General features: G+C 47.1%; 2 protein-coding genes and 1 non-coding gene across 3 annotated transcripts; 1 reads left to right on the top strand and 2 right to left on the bottom strand.

Moving 5' to 3' along the window:
* Positions 1 to 271: 271 nt before the first annotated feature.
* TRNAK-UUU (transfer RNA lysine (anticodon UUU)) lies at positions 272 to 344 on the bottom strand. Its single transcript has one exon. It is a non-coding gene; the product is annotated as a tRNA-Lys (tRNA).
* Positions 345 to 4,714: 4,370 nt separating this feature from the next.
* Positions 4,715 to 5,452, top strand: LOC145983805 (death-associated inhibitor of apoptosis 1-like). Its single transcript, XM_083116850.1, has one exon. It carries the CDS (start codon positions 4,715 to 4,717, stop codon positions 5,450 to 5,452), a length of 738 nt encoding a protein of 245 aa, XP_082972976.1.
* A 2,091-nt stretch (positions 5,453 to 7,543) lies between these two features.
* On the bottom strand, positions 7,544 to 8,878 carry LOC145983804 (uncharacterized protein F54H12.2-like). Its single transcript, XM_083116849.1, has one exon. It carries the CDS (start codon positions 8,876 to 8,878, stop codon positions 7,544 to 7,546), a length of 1,335 nt encoding a protein of 444 aa, XP_082972975.1.
* Positions 8,879 to 9,403: the final 525 nt, after the last annotated feature.

The raw sequence follows: 9,403 nt of genomic DNA, 5'->3' as shown, positions 1-9,403 counted from the left end.
TCTTTAATTTTCATGGAAAGGGCTGCCACTTTGCGAGAGCAAAAGGAAAATCTTCAGAACAATTCGGTTGCATACTCAGTAGTTGTATCATGGTCTATAAAAGTTGTTTACCTTGAAATTATACAAATGAGGGTAGTTTAACTTTGGACGATGGGGGAGGGTGTAGGCGAGTATGACGCAATCGTACGTGAGGTTACGTAAGTATCCGAAAGCGTAGGAGTTTGTAGATGAGCATAAGAAGCGAAGATGACGTTGTTTGAAAAAAAGCTTTCGCCCGAACAGGGATTCGAACCCTGGACCATTAAGTTAAAAGCCTAATGCTCTACCGCCTGAGCTATCCGGGCGACAGAGGTTCTAGAAGGTATGAGTAAAACATGTGTGTGTGTGTGTGTGTGTGTGTGTGTGTGTGTGTGTGTGTGTGTGTCGTTGACGTAGGTGTTGTGAAAAAATACAAAGCTGTAGATGTTATAGTTTATTGGTGATGAATAGGTGCTACATCGGTTTCCCTGGCGCTGCTGATTCGTGTAGACGATGGCAAGGTCCGTGCTGATGGCAGGCGGTATCTGAAACGAGTGATAGAGAAGAATAAATAAGACGGCGTTATAAATCTGGAATGTGTTTTCGTTATTGAGAAGGAAAGGCGAGTAAAATGTGAACTGAATAGGTAATGAGTGTTAGAGTATATACAGCCGGGAATGTGGTTGTTTAAGAGTGGGGGAACATGTACAAGGTGAGTGAGATGTTTGTTTCGCAAGGCCGGCGAGTCTGGAGCCGGAGGCGTTTGTCGGTACAGCTTTGTAGTGCGTTGCGCGACGCTCGGGAATGTGGGTTAGTAAAAGTGGTTTGAATTGTCGTCGTCAGAGGGATAATGTCAAGGTGAGTGCGATGTCTGTAGGTGCGGCAAGGTTGTCCGGTCCGTGGTATGTTGTCAAGGTTGTGAGCATAAGATGTAGATGGGAGTGCGTTCCGTGAATACGTAAGTGGTGTTGTCGGTACTTGTTTGGGTAATGTGTCGAGTTGTCCTTGGCGTAAGTGTATATATTGAGAGTACAGAGCCGATGTGTGGTGTGATTTTGTTTGCATCCGCAGCAGGTTCTAGCAGTAACGAGTAGGTAAATATGTGGTATTGGGGGGAGAATGTGTTTGGTTCGAGTGGTACGTTAGAGTATGGTAATAATATAAACGTTTTGTATCGTTACAGGTTGGATTGAAGGTTTGTTTGTTTCGATTGATTGTGTTAGGTCAAACAAAATGTCGAACAACATGTTATATTGGCGTTTTTGTGTGGACGTGGAGATTGGTGGTAAAGGGGAGATGTTAATAACAATGGGTAAACACGATGACGCCGATCCGTTTTCGATGGCGAAATGGTTCTACGGACCAAGCGATAAATGTAGGTTCGAAACGAATGTGGAAAATGAAAAAGTTCGTATGTGCGAGTCGTTCATGCTCCACAATAGATTACCTGCGTATAATCATTTTAGTTTCGTGACTGATGATGAGTCTGTGATTCGCGAGATGTTACGGACCGGGGAATTAAGTGGTCCGTACTACATTCATGCTGCGGAAGACAATTTCAGGCAAAAGTGTGTTTGTATGGAGAGGGAGAGGGTGAATTTTGGGAAGGAAGTGTGGTCGTTAAAAAAATGTACGACGCAATATGAAATTAGAAAAGGTAATCCGATGAAATTAGATCTAGAGCATATAAGTATGCCGAAAGGTACTCTATATGCTACTTTGGAGGAGTTTGTTAGATGTAAAGTGGGTGAGCATACGATAGGAAGAGTGGGTGGTTTCCAAAATTGTTTTATTTTGGATACGGGTAAAATGTCGCGCTTAAAGGAAGCTATGGATGCTGCGCACGACGAATTTCTGTATGGGTGGAATGCGGTGTGGGGTTATTTAAGTCTGTTTCATGGTCGTCTGACACCGAGACACACAATAGGGGATATGTTCATGGGGGACATGCCGGATGATATGAATTTAGTTGAGTGTCATTATGTGGAAAAAGATAAATATTTACCGATATATAGTGTGTTCGGCAGTTTTTTTGACCAACATGCTCAATCGAAAGAGGGTTTGTACTCCTCATTTTTTCCTGGCAGTGAGAATAAACGTGTGAAATTAACATCTATGTTATCCTCATTGACAGAAAGAAAATAGGAGACAGAAGGAGAAGAAGAAGTGGTGTCGACGAAAAGTTCAGAGAATACAAAAGAAGACGGAGAAGACGAAAAAAAGGAAGATTCAATTGTGACCGTGGAAGATTCGTCGAGCACCTCGTCCCTGTCACTGTTAGCATCAGATTTATTCGCCAAAGAATAAACAAAGTACGGAATATAGTATGGTGAGTGTGTGTTGTATGTCTAAACAGTTTGTTACTTACCTTATGGAGAGGTTGGTGATCGTTTGCACACCAATGGTAAAGGGTCCTCTTGTTTGATCGCTGCTGTATGCGCTGCTATTCCCGTTGGATATAATGCCATTACAGGTGAACGAGATATAGTAGAGGTTGCGGGGATGTTAGCCCGCGGGACGAATGTGGAGGTCCGTGATAGAGGAGAAGGAGGAGGATGTTGTGATTGAGGTTGTGGAGGGGAAAGTGGGGGTGCTGAAGGTTGTAAATGGGGAGGTAGTGGTGGTGGTAGATTCAGAGGCACCCTGTCACTAGGAGTCGCTGCAAATGGTAAATAAATGATGTCAGCGCGACCTTCCAATACGCATGACGACTGCCAGATGACACGTCCGTCCACCTCAATCGTATCTCTCTGTAAGGTGTCCACGGTTCGAACCTGGACAGAAAACAAAATCACCATAAGTATGTGTGTGTGTGTGTGTGAGATGGATGAAGTAGTGTGATTTGTTTTGTATTCACAGGGCCCATCACCAAGAGGAGGATCACAAAATTTCCCAGGGGAGTATTGCCTACCCTGCAAGAAAACACACCGAGGCGAGCCTTGCGAGCAAGACAGCAAGGATAGTAACGAGACGTCGTACTATCTGCAATACATTGTGCGGAGGGAGCATACGAACGAATTTCTTCAGATACTAGAAGCGAACGCCATGCGCATAGAGAAAGAGATACAAGGATTGATCGCCCTGAATACAACAATGCAGCAGATGCGGAAGGAAAGTCGATGTTTTTTTTTCAAAATGTGCTACAAGATCCTGTGAAATCCCATTGGACCCTACGAAGCAGCTATGATTTGTACAAATTTTTTCGTAAAGAAAATTTTGTAGGTGTCGATAAAAACCTTGCGGCAAAGTACGATATGAAATGAGAATAATGGTGATGGTGTCGAGTACTATGATGATGTGTTTGTACACAACAATAGGTGAATAAAAAATCACTGACCGAGATTTTGTTGTTGTTGTTGTTGTTGTTCGGGGGTTCTGCTATGAGTTGTGATAGAAAAAGAATACTTACACCAGCGATAGTGTTTGGTAGCTGCGACGACGACGACGACGACGAAGAGTAGCGTGTATCCATGATGGTTCTGTAGTATGATTGTGCTAACAAGAAAATATTTTGCAGAATAAATACCGGTGATTGTGGGTCAGCAGCTGTAGAGTGGAATCGGGTAGAGAAAGTACCTAAGAGGAGAATTACTGAAAGTTGTCTTGATGTAGGTTTCGAGTATGTGTAGGTAATATGTTATGCGGTCGATTACATATGGTAACGTAATATGTTATGGGGTCAGCATAAAAGGTCAGAGTAGAGAGTAGCGGCGAGCGAAAAAGAAAGAGAGAGAGAGAGAGAGAGAGAGAGAGAGAGAGGAAAAGTGGAACAAACATGTAGTAATGGTTGTGAAAATACAGAACAAGTTAGGTGTGTGGTTGTCGGGACGAGGATTCGAACCTACGACCTTTGAATTCGAAGTCTGTCACGTAAACCACTCACCTAACTTGTCCGGTATGCATCCTTACATGTAATGTTTTGTATTTATCGTCGACCGTGGGAGACAGAATAGCGGCGGCGGCGGCGGATAAGATATAGTGTTGTTGTCTAGAGGTCCCACCGACGGCAGCGGCGGCGGCGGGTTCGATACTCTGTGGAGACATAAGAAGAAAATGGTTCGATTCCCGATTAGCCTAGAGGGGGGTTCGAATCCCGCCGCCGCCGCCGCCGCCGCTTGGATTCGAGAAGCACACTATAGCGTAAGGTGGATCCAGATGAAGCATTGTTGCCTAAAAAAGAGGTCCCGCCGGCGGCGGCGGGTTCGATACTTTGTGGAGACAAAATGGTTCGATTCCCGATTAGCCTAGAGGAGGAGGGTTCGAATCCCGTCGCCGTCGCCGCTCGGACTTGGCTGACCGAGAAGCACACTATAGCGTAAAAAGGGTCCAGCAGATGACGTGTTGTGAAGGAGATAGTTCGATTCCCGATTAGCCTAGAGAAGGGTTCGAAACCCGCCGCCGCCGCCGTCGCTCGGACTTGGTTGATCAGAGTAGACTGTAGTAGTAGTAGTAACCTATCGGGTAGATAGATAGATATGGTTCGTCAACAATAGGACACAAACCCGGTGTGTGTGTGTGTGTGTGTGTGTGTGTGTGTGTGTGTGACAAGGCCAAGCATGGCCTGCGGCCATGCCTGGCATTGTGCGGGGGGCCCCCTTCGTTTCCGGACGACCGCCGCCTTCGAGGAGGAGGACGACGTGCTGGGCTAACAGTAGTAGTAGTAGTAGTAGTAGTGAGTTTCACGAGAGTGTATGGTATGGACGCCGCCGCCGCTGTCTCCACGTCTCCGCTGGGTACCGAACTGCAACGTAGGCTCGGAAGTGCCGATCCAAATTCCGTGTGCATCAACAGGAGATACCCGATGTTTCCGACCTACGCCGATTACCAGGGTCGTCTGTCGACATACAGTCCACTTTGGCCCGAGTCGATAACCATTCGACCGGAGGAAATGGCGGACGCCGGATTTTTCTACAGTGGATTCGGGGACGTGGTTCGATGCTACTACTGTGGACTACGTCTGTACCAATGGCAGCGGGGCGAAAATCCATGGATAGAACACAGAAAATGGTATCCTCAGTGCATCTACCTTCGTCTGATGATCGCAGACGGTATGTCTGCGGCGACGTCCACGGTCGTGGATGGCGCCGTCGCCGACGCGGAGCAACCTCCAGCTACAAAACTCTACAAAGGTATCTCTGGAGCAGCAGCAGCAGCATCAGCAACATCGGGAGCAGCAGCAGCAGCCGATTCCTCGGACGTGGATGGGGAAGAAGAGGAGGAGAAAGAGTTGGACGCAACGGCCGTTATCGCCCCTGCGGTGAATGTGAACATGGAGGACAATCAACACTGTGTCATCTGTTATGTGCATCAGAGACAGATAGCTTATCTACCGTGTGGTCATTTTCTGGTGTGTGCATCGTGTGCCGTGAAGACCACGGATTGTTGCGTTCTGTGCCGTGCACGTATTGCGGTTCTACAAAAAATATACATGTGAAATGAAAAAACGTAATAAATGTGTATTAAACTATTTATTTTTTCTTTGTTTGTAGTGTTAGTACGTACAAGCTTCATATACTAGAGAATACATATAGTGGTGTTAGTAGTAGTAGTAGTAGTAGTAGTAGTAGTTCTGGTAGTCTCCGGTTTCATTGGGCGTGCCAGTGTCGGTAGTAGGTCTTCAATATAGGGTGATACATGTGCATGAAGGTCTCCCATTGTCGTGCGTCCAGCAGCAGGATCTCGCCGCCATCCTGGAGGGTTACCGTGAAGTTGCGAGCACAATCCTGAATGATGATGCTGAAGTCGGGTGTAAGTACACATTTTACGGTGCGTCGTTTGCTGCAATCTAGACGACGGTCGTGGAAAATGTCTGTAAGAAGTCCCATTGATTTGGTTAATTCTGTATATTTATCCGTGCCGAGACTGATTCGGGAACCATCCTTCCGGAACACGATCCTAGTGTCATCCCTTTCGCCAACAACGGAAACCTCGAAGGCGTCGTCCACGGTGAAGACAATTGCTCGGGGGTCGACGGCGGCGGCCATTGTTGGTGGTACTAGTAGTAGTAGTAGTAGTAGTGGGTGACGAGGGTCTTTCGAGCAGCAGCAGCGACGGTCACAGGATCCCAAATATAACTGGTCGGGTGGGTATTTCACTTTGGGTATTTATGTTTGAAGACATGAGGCCACGTGCGCACGAATGATGCGCAGTAGCCCAGCACTGAGAAGGTCGATCCGAGGACATACGAGTGGGTGGGACACATGATGACGGCTGACGACGTTATGTTTTGCGACACAGTATCGCATGTACGCAGCAGCCTGTGGGTGTAACCCCTCGTAGTAACACATGTAGGCTGCCAGCGTGCGTCGTGCTCGTAGAAATCGTTTCAGTTCATCTTGTGTCAAGCAAAGTCGTTGGTCGCCCACTAGAAACACAAGAATGCGTTGTGAAAATAAATAGTCTGTATGGACGACCATCACGTGGTCGTCGCCGTCGCGGAGTACTCTTGTGTAACCGTCACCTGTTTGGAAAAATGTTATTATTTGGTTCCAGTTGATATTGAGCAGGTCCCGGAAGAGAGTCCAACAGAGGGGCACATCTCGTTCTGAGAAACGAAGCAGCACCGCCGGGAAACACTTCTCTAGTCCATTGGTATCGCCGTCGCCGCCGCCAAGTTCGTATCCTAGAATTATAATTTTAGTTGGAGACAGATATTCTAGAGATTGCCGTAGGCAAATCAAATGCCCGCTGGTGGAGTTGGTGATCGTGGTGTCCGCCGGGAACGTCGTCGTCGTCGTCGTCGTCGTCGTCGTTTCCATTATCGACGTCCGCGATGCGTTTTCTTTTTGTTCTTTGCCTTCTTCTTCTTCTTCTTATGTCGAATGGTCGCTGTTGTGAGGTGTTTGTCGTCGTCGTCGTCGCCGCCGCCTTCGGTGTCGTCGTCGTCGTCGTCGTCGTCGTCGTCCAGGAAGATGATCTCCAGGTGAGCAGTGACAGGCACCGCCTTCAGTTTCTTAATGTCTGCAACAACAGGAACAAGAGAAACGATCGATGAGTCTACAGCATGATTGCACACATTGTATATTAGGGTTAATGGTACAGCTAGTCGGGGTGGGAGTAGTGGTAGAAGGAGGATGCGAAAAATACGCACCAAACATTTGAATCGCGATGTGATCGTTTCGGACATGGTCGTTTGTGAAGTGTACGTGAAAGGGTCGTTTGGGAACTCGCATGCATTCGTGGCGTAGGTATATGCAGCAATAGTGACCGCAGACGGTACTGAACAAACCTTGATACTGACGTGGATTGTACTCCCACGATATGCAGTTTCGATTCATGAACCGGGCAAAGGCTGGCTGAATAGGAATGTTTCCGTAGGAGTCGAAATATTTGCCGTACCCTTCCTTGTCGATGTACACGGCGACCCAATGTTCTCCGTTTTTGGTGGACGGATGAGTGTTAGCAACGAGGGCTGCTGGTTTTTTTGTAACTACCACGTCGGCAAGAATATCACTCGGGTAAACACCGTGGAAAACGTCTCCGGTCACAGCATCTCCAGAGAGTACGTTGTGGATGTCGTACGTGTTCATCCGGAGTAGTTGTAAATGACGCCCCTCTCTTTTGAGACCTCCACCGAAGTATTATAGAGGAGGTATATCAAACACGTCATGGACCGTGTCAAGGGTGAATTGAATCTCGCTTCGATGCGTACCTCCCCTTTATCTGGTAAACTTCTGCATGACGGGTCATCGCATTGATCGGGTGTCAACTGGTAACATAACATGAAGTAACCGTTGGTAAACATTTCTCTGGTGATCATGTGCCCTTTGTCTGCATGATAAATATTTGTTCCTGTGAAGAGTGTATCGTATGCTCGTGTGATGCCTCCATAGTTTCCGGATGTAAAGTTCGGTTCCAGGGGCGCCGTCTGTACCAGCTGGTCCTTGAGGTACAATGCAAAGTAGTTCAAGGATTCGGGTGTCAAGTAAAACGGGTTCGTGTCTCCGCTCCCCACGAAGGCGTTGTTTGGAACCATTGTGAATATCAGAAAGGTTGGAATTGTTCCGTTGGTGATGTTGTTTAGTGTCAGGGATTTTCCTCCGGCCGGAACGGTGTAGGTTTTCAACTCGGATCGTTTGAAAAAATATTTTGCGTTACTCTTCTCTAGCGCTCTACTGTGTGCCAACAGGTAGGTTGGGTGTAGTTTGAAATGTGGGATGTGTAGCGTTGCTCGCTTGATCTTTATTGTTACCGGTGCATTTGGAGTGTCTCCCCACATGATGAATTCGTTTTTCGCCTTGGTGAGCACAACCTTCAACTCGACGTTGTTCAGAAGGTACTTTTCTTGCTTGAAAAAATCCGCATGCAGGTTGGTGCTAAGTTCCACATGGTTCTGGAGTTCCGTGCTCTCCGTGGCGGAGGAATCTGCCCACTGAAACAACTCTCGTCTTTTTGCAAAACCCTCGTTTGTAGCAGCATTCGCTTCATTTTTTGTGTCCTTGTAGAAACATCTGGATGTGAGGTGAGTTTTCGCCGCATCCTCGCCGTAGCCGATTACCGTCTCCAGAAAAACCTTGTAGTGGTAGTTGGTGCTCGAAAAGGTAACCAGTTTGTCGTTCAGATAAACGGAGCACTGACAGAAGAGCGAATGTGCCAGATTGTTCACAACTCCCCACTGTTTTGTCGTAAGGTCGTTGTATTTCAATAGGGTAGCGTCCAGTTTTGTCATTATCAGGTCTAAGTATAGTTTGGTTGTAGCCAGATCTCTGTAGGACTCGTCCGTTCCTTGACTCACAAATTCTATAACATTTTGATTTTCTATCGAGGCTATAGGGTGACAAATCTCTATGTAATTATCCACAATGCCTGTTTGAATACACGGCTCCTCGAAAATATCCAGTGACGATGCAACACGTTCCATTCTCTCTCTCTAGGTGATTACGGAGGCGAAAATATATCCTTATGTCCGTGTTGGCGACGACGACGACGCTGACGCTGGGTTACTGTGGTGACCTTCTTCTTTTTGGTGCTACGGGTGGTTGTCTTCTTTTTCTTCTTGGGTGTCTTACGCCGACGACGACGCACGTTACCTGCTGTACTGACACGCACACGTTTGCACCCGACTTTCGACTGACCAACACGTTTTCGTTTCCTAGCATTTATACCGGAACCGGTCATGTTTTTTAATTTAGCTTCGGCTTTTGTCAGCAGGTTTGTCTTGCTTTCGTGTAGACGTTTCCGCACAATGTCTCGTACAGCTGCTCCGTCCGACGTAGCCACATCCGCTAATATATTCGCTCCGGTACGTAACGCCTCACGTCCTATTGTCTTGGCTCCGGACATCACAAGTGGTTTCACGGCGCGAAACAACCAAGGAAAAAACGACCCTAGGATCCCATGTCCGCGTTGATATCTCCGCCCCTGGTAATACGGTCCGATTCCACGA

The sequence above is a fragment of the Lepisma saccharinum genome, chromosome 2, assembly GCF_977018435.1.
Source record: "Lepisma saccharinum chromosome 2, izLepSacc3.1, whole genome shotgun sequence".
NCBI lineage: Eukaryota > Metazoa > Arthropoda > Insecta > Zygentoma > Lepismatidae > Lepisma > Lepisma saccharinum.
This window is presented reverse-complemented; position numbering and strand designations above follow the sequence as displayed.

Excerpts from the sequence above, each read along its gene's own strand:
- LOC145983805 (XM_083116850.1), top strand. The coding sequence starts at position 4,715 with ATGGACGCCGCCGCCGCTGTCTCCACGTCTCCGCTGGGTACCGAACTG.
- LOC145983804 (XM_083116849.1), bottom strand. The coding sequence starts at position 8,878 with ATGGAACGTGTTGCATCGTCACTGGATATTTTCGAGGAGCCGTGTATT.